Source organism: Triturus cristatus, chromosome 2_2, assembly GCF_964204655.1.
Source record: "Triturus cristatus chromosome 2_2, aTriCri1.1, whole genome shotgun sequence".
NCBI lineage: Eukaryota > Metazoa > Chordata > Amphibia > Caudata > Salamandridae > Triturus > Triturus cristatus.
This window is the reverse complement of record NC_140582.1, coordinates 1,249,413,236-1,249,428,481: the sequence shown is the minus strand read 5'-3', so window position 1 is coordinate 1,249,428,481 and position 15,246 is coordinate 1,249,413,236. Positions and strand designations below refer to the sequence as shown.

Below are 15,246 nucleotides of genomic sequence, written 5' to 3'. Positions count from 1 at the left end.
GAGTTCTGGAGGCCCGGGGGAACATAAACCGAAACCAAGGAAAGGGACTGTCCCTCCCACCTCCCAATCAGGGCCGCATAGCGCCCTCTATCGTCTAGGACAACCCTAGTGATCTCTAGCGGAAATGAAGATCGTAGGAGAATGCCCACCCCTCTAGAGCCGGTGGTGAAACCGGAATGGGCCACAAGTCGGTAGCCCCCCCTGTTCATGGCATGACAAACATTACCAACCAAATGCGTCTCCTGTAAGAATACCACATCAGGAGTCAAACGACGCAAATATTGCAGCACAACACCCCGTTTGATACGATCCCCCAATCCGTTGACGTTCCAAGACATCAATCTCAACCCGTCCCCCCCCATCCCCCCCAATAGATCAAGGGTCCCCCAGCAAATAGCGCGACACCTGAAACTGAAACAGAGCCAATACCTCGCCTTGAAAACAAAAAAAACAAATCCAAACAACCCCTCCCACCCACCAACCCCCCGAATTCAACTCCCCCCACCCTGCACCCCTGCGGTCCAAAAAACCCCCCCAACTTGCAGTGTGCCTGTCGCCCTACAAACCCCATTCTACGAAAAGACCCCGGAGGAGGAAAGGGACCCGGCCCTGCCCGCCCCCAACACAGATCCTAATTAAACAGAATGTACAAAAGAAGTAGAACCCAGCCGAACAAAACACAATGTCAAAGTCAAGGACCAAAAGTCACTCCGAAGGAGGCCCGCCACCCTCGGTACCACCAGAAGGCCCAGGCCGGTCACCCCGGTCCGGCAGAGAATCCAACCAGTCACTTACAGTCGCAGGACAGTCAAAAAAGGTAGTCCGGTCTTCGTATTCCACTCGGAGCCTAGCAGGAAAAAGCATGGAGTACTTAAAACCCAGGTCCAGGAGATGGCGCTTCACCCCCTGGAAGCCCATCCGCTGTTTCTGGACAAGTTGGGTGAAGTCCGGGAAAAAGTTAACGGATGAGTTCTCATATCGGACCGGGCCATGTACCCGTGAGGCCTGCAGAATCGCATCTCGGTCTCTGTAGTGAAAAAGTTTTGCAACAATAGGCCTCGGGGGAGCTCCCGGTCGCGGCCGACCGCCTGGGACTCGATGGGCCCGCTCCACGGCAAAGAACTTACTCAGGCCAGCGGGGGCAAGCTGGTTGAGGATGATATCTTCAACCATAAGATCAACCGGGCGATTGTCGAAGGTCTCTGGAACACCAATGACGCGGATGTTATTGCGTCGAGCCCGTCCCTCGAAGTCCTCCAGCCGCCGGGCCATCAGGTCGTTGGCCGACTTGAGGTCGCCAAGAGCAGTCTGCAGGTCCGACACATCCGTACCAAGGGTGGACGTCCGTAAATCCAGCGATTGAACCCTCTCATTGGTCTTAGAGAGATCCGCCCGAATTAGCGTAACATCAATGGCCACCGTGCCGATTTTACGGGCCAAGGCCTCGTACTGCTTAGCGATGGTCTCCTTGATGCCGTTAATGGCGCCCATGATGTCCTGCAATGACAAATCCGGAGGGACGGACGGAACACCATCAGCGTCGTCCGTGAGAACACTGGCCGTCCCAGGGGACCCTTTACCCTGAGTGTAGCGGTCCATGTTGTTAGTCTGGACCGGTCCCCCACGTAGGGATGTCTTGGTCTTACGCCTCTCGGGATCCCCCTTGCCACCCATGTTGAACCACGCTCACCGAAGGGGACCACCGAGCAAGCGTCGAAGGGGCACAGGCGAAGCCGACACGAGCCGTACCAGAGACCGCAATGTGGCGGTGCGAGAGGATCAAAGTCAATGGGCAGATTGGTATCAGGCGGAGGCAAAGGCACCAAGCGAAGGCCGAGTGAAAACCCAGCCGCACAAAGCAACTCCACGGTCCAGCCACTCAGAGATCCAAAAGTGAAACCGAAAGTGATGGAACGGCCGCTGGCACAGCCCCGATGCCGTTGTTGTTCAACTATGCCCCGGCTCCACAGTTCACCTTCGCACCGGGCACAGCCATCAGTTGGGCCTCAAAAATTCAAACCACCATAGATCAGGTCTCCCAGGTCCGATTTGGTTTCTGAAAAGAGTTTAGGGTTCAGCCAACGTTCATCTTCCAGAATCCGTCAACCAAGTCAGGATAAAGTCAGGATAAGTTCCGAGGAGCAGCGAGGGTTCGGGGAGCCCTGTGCTCACGCGACCATCTTGGATGCGCGCTAGGCTCCTCCCCCGGCCCCTCTTGTTGACACAGATGGGGGAGTTGATTGGAGCGGGTTGTGTTCAGGCTAGTGATAAGTTTACTTTGTTTTCATCCATATGGATAATTCAGCATCAGACTAAATCCAGTAAATTGTGGTGTTCCTCAGAGGCACAACATCTTTCTTTTCCAGATACCGTGGTTTTTACATAGTGCGTGTCTGCAAATGACTTGCCCATTAGTTGTGTGTGGTTGTGGGTCTACACCCATGCGTCTACCCACAGAGAGTTATCCGTGGGGCTGTTGATGGACAGACCAAGCACAATATACAGAGTGGTGTTGATGTAGATGCTGGCTTTCACCTTCCCAAAGGGAGGAGGAATCATTGCTACGTGAGGCCTAACCTGTGTGAGACTCAGCTGTTGTTAGGGCTGTCTCTGTGGGGTTCATCGCAGAGGTGGTGGGGGTCATTAGACCCTGCCTGATTGGTGTCCGCTGTTTGATTCTGTTTGCTAGCAGCCTTTATTTAATTAATGTTTCTTGAATGTTACTGTACTTAAAACACGTTTCTGATTCCTTTTTTAACGAAAGAGGAAGGTGCACCAGTGAGAAGTCCAAACATGATAGCAAGTCCTTAAAGTTCCTTTAATTCTTGTATGTATTTTTTCATAAAAACAGACATCAGCCAACGCGTTTCGTTCTAAGAGGCAAGAACTTCTTCAGGGCTCTACTTTGACGATGTGGGATACATGCTATTATCAGTATGGCTCCATACGGTAAATAAATCAGATATTATCACACGATAAGGTAGAGAATTCAACAATGTGAATTAAAGCAAATAATAAAGATGTCTTTCACAGCACTAAGATATTTGGATGTTCAATGGAAAAGTATAGATAAGGCCATCGATATGAGTTACGAATATATCCTTCTAGTCAGAAAGCCAAGTGGCATTTATCGTTGAAGTATGTATACATTCCGACTCGCTTCTCCAAATACGAAAAGCGGAAAGTGAGTAACGGGGTCAAACAGCACACCAGTATTCTGATTCCTGTTATCCAACATTACTTTCTTGACTAACTTTCATGAGGCCCTGGCCCAAACCATTTGAAACATAGTCTGTCCACTTCAAAAGCAATCTACTGCACATCCTCAAGTCCTGACCAAAGTACATGGTTCCAGTGCAGTTCTGGGGAGAGTTGTAACCAGTGAACTACAGGATTACATGAAACAGAACCAGTTGATTCAAGATCTTCAACCAGGTTCTGATATGCAGGTGGAATGGGATCAGCTCTGGTCAACATAAGAGAAGAGCTTGAAGACACCCGATGAAGGCGAGTAAGAAGCCACGACTCTCGTTGACCTGGTGGCAGCCTAGGACACCATCAATCGACATATTCTTTTGTTCAGACTGAGCGAATGGTTTGGGCTTTCCAGCGCTACAAAAAATGGAGCAGCTCACTCCTGTACAGTTGAATTTAATTTAAGATGATATGCCTTGTTGTCTGGGCACTGATCTTTTACCACTCCCGTTCAACTGGTACAAGTGGCCCCATCGCAGCTACTTCATCAGTACAAGATATATTTCAGAGGAGTGCAGATGACACACATCAACACTCACCTATACCCGCCTGGAGGACAATTCTGAGGGCAACAACAACATCAGTAATTGCCAAGACAAGGTCAACAATGAATCAGATATACCTTCCTTGCCTTAGGCAATGCCAACAAGGAAATCCTCGTCCTTGGAGGACAAGACATTTCCTCTCTACCATTTAATTGGCCTCCCACCCACCCAAGGGACTACCTCCCAGCCAAGAGGACTGCCTCCCGCCAAGATGACTGCCTCCCGCCAAGATGACTGCCTCCCACCAAGATGACTGCCTCCCACCAAGACAACTGCCTCCTAGGTTAGAGGGATGCCTCCTACCCAGGGGACTGCCTCCCACCCAGGGGGAGTGCCTCCTACCCAGGGCGACTGCCTCATACCCAGGGGACTACTTCCCACCCCGGGGACAGTCTCCCAGCCCAGAGGACAGCCTCCCACTCAATGGAATGCCTCCCAGCCCAGAGGACTGCCTCCTACCAGGATGACTGCCACCCAGGCCAGGGGGCTGCATCCCAGGCCAGAGGGCTGCCTCCCACCCAGGGGACTGCCTTCTAGCCCAAAGGACAGCCACCCAAAAGACTGCCTTCCAGGCCAGAGGACTGCCTCCCAACTAGAGGACTGCCTCCCAGCCCAGAGGACTGCCTCCCACCCAGAGGTCTGCCTCCCACCCAGAGGTCTGCCTCCCACCCAGAGGTCTCCCTCCCACCCAGAGGTCTGCCTCCCACCCAGAGGTCTGCCTCCAACCCAGAGGTCTGCCTCCCACCCAGAGGTCTGCCTCCTAGCCCAAAGGTCTGCCTTCCAGCTCAGAGGACTGCCTTCCAGCCCAGAGGACTGCCTCCCGGCCACCCAGAAGACTGCCTGCCAGGCCAGAGGACTGCCTCCCAGCCCAGAGTACTGCCTCCCAACTCAGAGGACTACCTCCAACCCAGAGGACTGCCTCTCACCCAGAGGACTGCCTCCCGGCCACCCAGAAGACTGCCTGCCAGGCCAGAGGACTGCCTCCCAACTCAGAGGACTACCTCCCACCCAGAGGACTGCCTCCCAACTCAGTGGACTGCCTCTCAACCAGAGGACTGCCTCTCACCCAGAGGACTGCCTCCCACCCAGAGGACTGCCTCCCACCCAGAGGACTGCCTCCCAACTCAGAGGACTACCTCCCACCCAGAGGACTGCCTCCCACCCAGAGGACTGCCTCCCAACTCAGTGGACTGCCTCTCAACCAGAGAACTGCCTCCCACCCACCCAGAAGACTTTGTCCCAGGCCAGAGGTCTGCCTCCAATGCCAGAGGACTGACTCCAAGGCCAGAAAATTGCCTTCCACCCAGAGGACTGCCTCCCACCCAGAGGACTGCCTCCCGCCCACCCAGAGGACTGCCTCCCACCTAGAGGCCTGCCTCCCACCCAGAGGTCTTCCCCCCGCCCAGGGGACTGCCTCCCGCCCAGAGGACTGCCTCCCACCCAGAAGACTGCCTCCCACCCAGAAGACTGGCTCCCACCCACCCAGAGGACTACCTCCCACCTAGAGGCCTGCCACCCACCCAGAGGTCTGCCTCCCACCCAGGGGACTGCCTCCCGCCCAGAGGACTGCCTCCCACCCAGAGGACTGCCTCCCAACTCAGAGGACTGCCTCTCAACCAGAGGACTGCCTCCCACCCAGAGGACTGCCTCCCACCCACAGGACTGCCTCCCAACTCAGAGGCCTGCCTCCCACCCAGAGACCTACCTCCAACACAGAGGACTGCATCCCAGCCTAGAGGACTGCTTCCCACCCTCCCAGAGGACTGACTCCCAACCCAGAGGACTGCCTCCAAGGCCAGAGAACTGCCTCCCACCCACCCAGAAGACTTTGTCCCAGGCCAGAGGTCTGCCTCCAAGGCCAGAGGACTGACTTCAAGGCTAGAAAATTGCCTTCCACCCAGAGGACTGCCTCCCGCCCACCCAGAGGACTGCCTCCCACCTAGAGGCCTGCCTCCCACCCAGAGGTCTTCCCCCCGCCCAGGGGACTGCCTCCCGCCCAGAGGACTGCCTCCCACCCAGAAGACTGCCTCCCACCCAGAAGACTGGCTCCCACCCACCCAGAGGACTACCTCCCACCTAGAGGCCTGCCACCCACCCAGAGGTCTGCCTCCAACCCAGAGGACTGCCTCCCGCCCAGAGGACTGCCTCCCACCCAGAGGACTGCCTCCCACCCAGAAGACTGCCTCCCGCCCAGAAGACTGCCTCCCGCCCACCCAGAGGACTGCCTCCCACCTAGAGGCCTGCCACCTACCCAGAGGTGGGCGTCCCACCCAGAGGACTGCCTCTCACCCAGAGGTCTGCCTCCCACCCAGAGGACTTCCTCTCACCCAGAGGACTGCCTCCCACCCAGAGGTGGGCGTCCGACCCAGAGGTCTGCCTCCCACCCAGAAGACTGCCTCCCACCCAGAGGACTGCTTCTCAGCCCAGAAGATTGCCTCCCAGGCCAGAGGATTGCCTCGAAGATCAGAGGACTGCCTCCCACCCCCGAGGACTGCCTCCCGCCCACCCAGAAGAATGCCTCCCACCCAGAGGTCTGCCTCCGAGCCCAGAAAACTGCTTCCCAGCCCAGAAGACTGCCTCCCAGGCCAGAGGATTGTCTCCTAGATCAGAGGACTGCCTCCCACCCAGAGGCCTGCCTCCCACTCAAAAGACTGCCTCCAACCCAAAGGACTGCCTCCCAGCCCAGAGGACTGCTTCCCACCCTCCCAGAAGACGGCCTCCCGCCCACCCAGAAGACTTCTTCCCAGGCCAGAGGACTGCCTCCCAGTCCAGAAGACTGACTCCCACCCACCCAGAAGACTTCGTCCCAGGCCAAAGGTCTGCCTCCAAGGCCAGAGGACTGACTCCCAGCCCAGAGGACTGCCTCCAAGGAGAGAGAACTGCCTCCCACCCAGAGGTCTGCCTCCCACCCAGAGGTCTGCCTCCCACCCAGAGGTCTGCCTCCCACCCAGAGGTCTGCCTCCCACCCAGAGGACTGCCTCTCACCCAGAGGACTGCCTCTCACCCAGAGGACTGTCTCCCACCCAGATGACTGCCTCCCACCCAGAGGACTGCCTCCCAGCCCAGAGGTCTGCCTCTCACCCAGAGGTCTGCCTCCCACCCAGAGGACTGCCTCCTGCCCACCCAGAGGTCTGCCTCCCACCCAGAGGACTGCCTCCCACCCAGAGGACTGCCTCCCACTCAGAGGACACCTAGAGGACTGCCTTCCACTCAGAGGACTGCCTTCCACTCAGAGGACTGCCTCCCACCCAGAGGTCTGCCTCCCACCCAGAGGTCTGCCTCCCACCCAGAGGTCTGCCTCCCACCCAGAGGACTGCCTCCCACCCAGAGGTCTGCCTCCCACCCAGAGGACTGCCTCCCACCCAGAGGTCTGCCTCCCACCCAGAGGTCTGCCTCCCACCCAGAGGACTGCCTCCCACCCAGAGGTCTGCCTCCCACCCAGAGGACTGCCTCCCACCCAGAGGACTGCCTCCCGGCCCAGAGGACTGTCTCCCACCCAGAGGACTGCCTCCCGGCCCAGAAGTCTGCCTCTCACCCAGAGGACTGCCTCCCACCCAGAGGACTGCCTCTCACCCAGAGGACTGTCTCCCACCCAGAGGACTGCCTCCCGGCCCAGAAGTCTGCCTCTCACCCAGAGGACTGCCTCCCACCCAGAGGACTGCCTCTCACCCAGAGGACTGTCTCCCACCCAGAGGACTGCCTCCCGGCCCAGAAGTCTGCCTCTCACCCAGAGGACTGCCTCCCACCCAGAGGACTGCCTCCGTCTGCCTCCCACCCAGAGGTCTGCCTCCCACTCAGAGGACACCTAGAGGACTGCCTCTCACCCAGAGGTCTGCCTCCCACCCAGAGGTCTGCCTCCCACCCAGAGGTCTACCTCTCACCCAGAGGACTGCGTCATGCCCACCCAGAAGACTGCCTCCCACCCAGAGGTCTGCATCCGAGCCCAGAAGACTGCCTCCCACCCCCGAGGACTGCCTCCCATCCAGAGGAATTCCTCCCACCCAGAGGTCTACCTCTCACCCAGAGGACTGTGTCGTGTCCTGCCCACCCAGAAGACTGCCTCCCACCCAGAAGACTGCCTCCCACCCAGAAGACTGCCTCCAACCCAGAGGACTGCCTCCCACCCACCCAGAGGACAAGAGGACTGCCTCACAGCTCCTACAGTTCAGAAAACAAAATTTCTAGAGCTCATCTTGGACTCCAATCTCTCATTCACTCCACAATTAGCTGTTGTTTGACCCGGCCTCGTAGGATGGCCCTCCGTGCCCCCGCACCACCGAAACCTGGTGCCTGCAGCCCTAGCACGCGGCCCAGCCGACCTTTCCCGCCAGGACACCTGCACCAACTCCGGACATCCCCGTCCATGGCCTCTCTCCTTTCGGCCACCCCGGGCCCGCGTGCCCACTCCCTGCAACAAGATGGCCGCCCGGCCCCAGCGCGACCCAGGCCTAGAGGCGCCACTCCGGCTGGAGGACATCACGCTTCCAGGGGAGGAGAGAGGGAGGAGCAGTTTCTATCGCACCTCTGAACTCCCCTGGGACGATGGGTTTCGATCGGCCCTCCGGCCTCCCTGCAGGCTGGCTCCGTGCCTGCTGGGTGTCTGGGACTCCTCCCGACCCGGCCCTGAAAGGATCAAAAGACAATAGCAGGAAACCCCGACAAGCGGCCCCCAGGTGACAAGACCCCTGCCTGCGCAGACTCCGGACATCAAAGCAGGGTCGACCTATAACAAGGGGTGCTCTGAGACTGTCCGGCAGATTCGACGCTGGAACAACGAGAGCCTGCTGACGTGGTCGCGGCTCCTGGAACTGGAACTCCCCTGAGCCCTGCTGAGTGACTCGCGGCTCCCTGAAGATCGTAAGACCTCCGAACTTGTACCTGAGCCCTGCTGAGTGACTCGCGGCTCCCTGAAGATCGTAAGACCTCCGAACTTGTACCTGAGCCTTGCTGAGTGACTCGCGGCTCCCTGAAGAACGTAAGACCTCCGAACTGGTACCTGAGCCCTGCTGAGTGACTCGCGGCTCCCCCAGACTCTCACGGTCCCGCCGGACCCCAACTCCGACCACGTATCCCCCAGCTCGAGGATTGTGAGCTGTGCGCCGGATACGTCCCTGCTTTGAACCGTTACCAGAGACAGTCCCGCTACCCCCTACCTTTCCGAGACTCTTGAGCCCGTGCTCACCTTGTACATATTTGCAGTGATACCTATTTGATAAAGCTTGTTCTGAGAATACCCAGTGTGGTCTCTCTGTGTCGTGTGGTGCCAGAAGTACGATCCTAGCTGCGAGATTCCTCCCCCTGGGGAATCTCTCGCCGGTGCCCGGCTACAATACTACACGGGTGGGACTCAGGGAAGTCAGGACCCCTTTCCGGGCTCCTCTGAGGTCGCCGTCTAACAGCTGTCAAGCTCAAGGGGTCAAACTGAAATCTCCTTGCTCTGCAGAACCCCCCACCTAGCAAACAACTCCTCAAACTGAACTGAAAAAATCAGTCTTTTTGGGATGAATTGACCATGATGTACACAGGCCAGCCCAGGAATCCAAGTGAGAGACTCCCAAGAATACACAATCAAGGTGCCAACATGTACCTGGTCACGGTCAACTTATCGAGGCGAACCTGCTCTGAAAGAGCTCCCTTGGCTTCCAGTGGATAAAGGGAATAGAATAAAATCTTATCAATTTCCATCCAATGCTGTGCAAAGAAACCGTTCAGAAACACAGCAATGTTGTATCCAAAAGGCGTGGGGCTGCAAGTTGTAATGCACACACATCTGCCCTAAAACAAAGATTTGATTGAAAATAAAGAGACATGTACAGGGAAACCAAAGTGCTTCTGAAATAGAGATCAAGCCCTCAGCTGGGCAAACTGGATGAGCAATCATTGATTTTGCAGTTTTCCTGCACTTTTGTATTAAAATTTTCAGCAGAGTCTCCAACCTTTAAATATATATTTTGTTCATGTAAAAAGTTAATTAATTACAATGTTATAACATTATTAAATTTGCAATGAAACAAGTCAGTAAAAAGACATTTTACCTGAGTGTCGTCGGGCCGAGGAGTTAAGCCGGTGTGGATTACGGGCACGGATCCTTGTGCCCAAGAATCGGTGATGCATTGTAGGGGCTCCTCATCTTCCTTCCAGTCACACAAGCAGTCCGGGGTAAGACCCGGTTCCCCTTCATCGCGCACCAAGAACCGCCATTCTGCAATTTTGATCATGGCCTCCTTAGCTTGGCCGATCGTGAACGGAATACTCTGAAAAACACGCGGCAAGAGCATGAGCAACAGAACCCCAAGCAGCGTCTTCCTTAAATGGCTACATGTTACTCACTGTAATAACTTCTGCACTCCGAGGAGATGTCCTTACTCCTTCCTAAAAGAAAAGGTTGGCTCGCTTACCGCCGTTGGATACGTCTGCCCCTGCTCTGATGGCCCCACAAATGGTTCCTTCCAAATCCAGTCTACAAGCATCAGAGGGCTAGTAGGTTGTGTGAAGATGGAGCTGATACATCATGGGTTGAGTTACTGCAATGGCTGCACACATCTCTGATCTTAAACCAATAAACCTGAATCAGGGACCACGCTGGGACCCTACTCCTAGAGAGGGAGGGGAGACCTGGGATACACTCTCCCCACTTTAATCAGAACTAACAACAAAAAGGATCTAGTCCCTGAATAAGGGGCTTTCCTTTACGAATAAGTACCCTGTCCTTTTCTTTTGTTAGACCCTCACTGTAGGAGAGTAGGATCTGCACTTGTGTTGCCCCCACTTTTTTTCTGATGTATACACTGGTTTCTGGCTATAGTCTGGCTGGGTCCCTGCTAATCAGGGACCCAGTCTAACTGATCTCTCTAAACAACTTGGTGTGCATATTAGGTGCACTAGTGATTGGATACTGTGGTACCTTATGAGCCCCTAGTATATGGTACCTTAGGTACCTAGGGCATTGGTACTTCACAGGCCTAACAGAGGCTGCAGCATGTATTATGCCACCCCTGGGAAGCATTCACAATCTGACACCACAGGCCTGCTACTGCAGCCTGTGTGAGGTAGTGTTAGCACTCCTCACTGAGGTATAGGTTCCTATATCTCACCATACACACACATATAAACCTATCAGTCACCCCTATGGTAGGCCCTATCAATCACAAGGGCAGGGTGCTTGGTTTACTATGTGAGGGGGTGCTTCTGCCTGAGCAGGACCCCTCTGCAGCTGGCAGAGTCTATTCTCTGCTGCTGTTTGTGGATGCGGTTAAACCATATACTCTTAAGTGCATTATAACCTCACGGTAAATGCTAACTTTGGAATGACTGCATCAAAACATGTCGTGTTTGGTGTCAAACAACTTGGAATCCTACCCCCACACCAGTAACTGGTGTGGGAGTAGGATCCCACCCTTCTAGAGGGGACGACATGTACACACTGTACTACACGGTAGAAATCATCTAGAGCCCTGGCATCACAAAATGGATGCCACCAGCACAGACACCGGGCTGCCCTCCTGCTGCTGACCGAAACTCGCAGTGGAGGAGCTCAACAAAGGGTTTCCTGTCACAGGGAGGTGTCACCACCTCCCAGACAGGATTTAATGTATTGGAGCTGGGTGGGTGCACTCTTAGAGTGCTTTGAAGTCCTGCACTGGGGGAGCAGTAGGCTCCTCTGTGCATATGCCAGCTCAAACCGGTTCAGGGGCTACCTGCCCCTGCTCTGGCGCGAAACTGGACAAAGGGAAGTGGGTGTAACCACCCACTACCCTGACCCTCCTAGAGGAGTGGTCATAGAGCTAGTCCCTCCCATCTTTTCACTATAAGATACCACACATTGCCAATGCAATTTAGATTACACCTGGACGACGCTCTACGAAGAAGAATCCTGGCCCTTCAACTTTCTACTATCTCTAGAAGACCGAAGGATCTCCCTTGGAGTCAAGGAGTGACTCCCCTGCTTGGCAGGCACCAAAACTACTGAACTACGGTTGCAAACTTTACCGCTCCCGCCGGAGCCCGAAGTCCCTGCGTCCCCTGAAGCGGATTTCCTGACCTCTCGACGGCCATTTTGAGTCCCCAGCGAAGCTGTGGCATCTGGACCCTACGAGTGACGAGGAACAGCAATACCAGGGAACCGTGCACTGATTTCGAGTGCAAGCCCTAATCTACGTCCAACAAAGTTGTGCTTTGGACCATTTGTTGTCCAAGTCCCGAGCAGGTCTAGTACCGAAGATCAGCGGCCTACCTCGTCCCAAGTGACCGTGGGCCGTTGGTGAACTTTTCCAGCAAAGGCGTCTTCGCGGTTGCTTGCCCGTTGGCTAGTGACTCTCCAGAAGACTTCCACATCACCTTCAAGGGCTCGCCTGGTTCCTCTGGGCCTGCCCTCACTTACCCTCACTGGGTAAGTCCATCAGACCTTGCTGGTCTGCTCCATCGACAATCTTCCATCCACACGAGACTTGCAGTTGCCAAGGCTTGGTGGCTCCAAACCGAGTGCCGACACCGTCAACAGCTGCAGACGTCGTGGGACCCTCCGAATCCAGCTGCTGGTCTTCATCGATCCCTCCTGGTCCTCGTGAGTGAAGAGACAAAATGACATCAGCGACCTGAAGAGGCGCGACAGCTGTGGTCATCCATCTTGCTGGCCACCGGTCACTGGCAAGTGACTTTGAACTCTGTCCCCTCAATTTCTAGGTCTTCTGCAACTCCAATCCATCTTCGGATTCCAGCGGACACTTCTCTCGACGACACAAGCAGCAAGTCTTCAGCGATCTCCATTGAAAACAGCATTGCGACCCGACACCAAAGGACACGTATGCACCCGGCTTCCCTGGGTGAGGTAACTCTTGCATTACGGTGCCCAAGTGTGCATTGGCTCTCGAAGTACTTACCCTGTAAGTTGTTTGCTTGTTGTCCACTCCGAAGTGCCCTAGAACTGTAAAATACAAACCGCGACATTTGCCATTGAAACGCATTGAAAACCCGCGTGTGTGTTTAGACACTGCACGCGTCTCCCGTGGGCTGATTACTTACCTGCTAACACTGCAGAAGTGAAGCCCCAGCGATTCCCAAGGCCCTAGGCCTCTTCATATTGCAAGTCGAGTTTGTTAAACCACTATTTTAGTATATGGTCTGGTACGCCCCTAGGGCTACAGCCATATTTGTGCTTAACTTATTGAGAACTGTTGATCTTTTGAATGTTTACCTGGCTCTAATCTCATAAAGAGATTAGTAGAGTATATTTAGAAATAAATACATATATATTTGATATATATACCTGTGTGGTGTCTTTTAATTTGGTAATTCAAGAGATTATAAGGTAAAACAAGCTGCTTTACATTCCTCAGAGACTTAGCCTGAAGGCTGCTCTCCACAGCTACCACTAGGATAGCTTTCTTTAAAAGGTTGTCTTTAAACCTATCTACCAAGAGTCGAATTGGACTGGTGCAAGGTGGCCACTATAACTAGTGACCAGCATATGCCAGGCCAACTTCTCACACTCACACCTCTAGTAATGGCATGAATCAAGCTATCCTGGCTAAAGAGGGGTGTTACCCCGAAACTGGTCCCAGGATGCTTATTTCTGGTCCAGGGAGGACCTGGCTTGGCAGTTCGGGCTGGACTGTTCCCATGAGGTACAGGGTCAAGACTGATTTGCATATGGCTGGGTCTGAACTGAGGTGGCAAAGTGAGCTAAAGAAGGATGATGGATTCAACCCAGATCTGTGACTGGGGGTGAGTGTCTGAAAGTTTCAGCGCTCCGTCCATCATCTCCTTCTGTTTGCTTTGTTCGCCCTAAGTTGGCAGGGTATGCCCAGACGTGGTTCCCTTGCTCACTTTAGCACTGGATTCAAGCTAGCCTGGCTGATGAGAGGTGTTACCCCGAAACCAGTCCCAGGATGCTTATTTCTGGTCCAGGGAGGACCTGGCTTGGCAGTTCGGGCTGGACTGTTCCCATGAGGTACAGGGTCAAGACTGATTTGCATATGGCTGGGTCTGAACTGAGGTGGCAAAGTGAGCTAAAGAAGGATGATGGATTCAACCCAGATCTGTGACAGGGGGTGAGTGTCTGAAAGTTTCAGCGCTCCGTCCATCATCTCCTTCTGTTTGCTTTGTTCGCCCTAAGTTGGCAGGGTATGCCCAGACGTGGTTCCCTTGCTCACTTTAGCACTGGATTCAAGCTAGCCTGGCTGATGAGAGGTGTTACCCCGAAACCAGTCCCAGGATGCTTGTTTCCGGGTCAGGGAAGACCTGACTTGACAGTTCGGGCTGGACTGTTCCCATGAGGCATAGGGTTCACACTGATTTGCATAGGACTAGGGCTGAACTGGGCTGGCGGAGTAAGCTAAAGAACGATGATGGATTCAACCCACATCTGGGGGTGAGTGTCTGAAAAGTTTCAGCACTACGTCCATCATCTCCATGTGTTTGCCATGCTTCGTCACTGTGTCTCATCCTTAACCCTATTTATTTATTTATGTATTTATTTGTGCGTTTTATATAGCATGAACTTGACCCGAAGGTATCAGAGCGCTTTACAGAGTGATCACAGCAATAATACCATAAGGTACCTAGTGGGTGCATAGAAATATGCATAGGGACAGTAAAAGAGAAGCAAAATGATAATAACATATATATAGTGTAGTGGTAGAAATGCAAGATAAATATAATAATGGTCAAAAAATATGCACAATGGCAATAAATACCATGAGGTAGAAAATAAATACAACAATAATAACATGAGGTACATAAGGACAGTGGGATATATGAAGATTGGAAGTCCTGAGGTAGCTAGGAAAAGGGAGAAGCCAAGGAAAGGGAAAGTAGATGCACAGATTAGTCCGAGGTAGTAACGGCACTACGCATCTTAGTGCTGGAGCTCATGGCAGCTTGGCACTTTACGAGGTAGGAACTAAAAGAGTAACACGAGATTCAGCGAGAGAAGATAACAAATAAATAGTGCTCCAGGGATAGTGGGAGTGTATAAGCAGAAGAGCAGCAGCACTCTAGGAACAAGAAAGTATAAAATGGCCACACAGATCAGCAGTACACAATGAGGAGTATGATCAGCAGTGAACAAAAAAGTACTGATGAAGTAAAGGAGGAAGGAAGGAGGGCGGGGGGACGAGTGCAGAGTGGGGGTATTAGTGGCACAATAATCCCATTATAGCGATGCATGAAATAAGGTGTGGGAAGTGAAGCATAGGTTCAAGATTCGGGGAGGTTGGGGAGTGTCGGAGGCAGCTGGCAAAATATAGGGTGCAGTGAACCAGGGAGTGGGGGCGAGGCCAGGTCTTCAGTAAGAAAGGAATTTGTTGGATAGGAAGTTTTGGGCTTCTTTCTTGAAGAGGGATGTGGAGGGGTTACATGTGATCTCGGTGGGGAGAGTGTTCCAGATATTAGGGGCCACTTGGGAGAAGGAATGGTATTATGTTTTCTTTTTCTTTAATTTTGGTGG

The 15,246-nt window shown here is 54.0% G+C and overlaps 1 protein-coding gene across 1 annotated transcript in view; it reads right to left on the bottom strand.

Moving 5' to 3' along the window:
- Positions 1–15,246, bottom strand: part of C2_2H2orf81 (chromosome 2_2 C2orf81 homolog) — a 163,949-nt gene that overhangs the window by 55,558 nt on the left and 93,145 nt on the right. Inside the window, exon 3 of the mRNA XM_085642948.1 lies at positions 9,836–10,054. Within this exon, the coding sequence (XP_085499074.1) occupies positions 9,836–10,054 (219 nt within the window). The remainder of the gene's footprint in view (positions 1–9,835; positions 10,055–15,246) is intronic.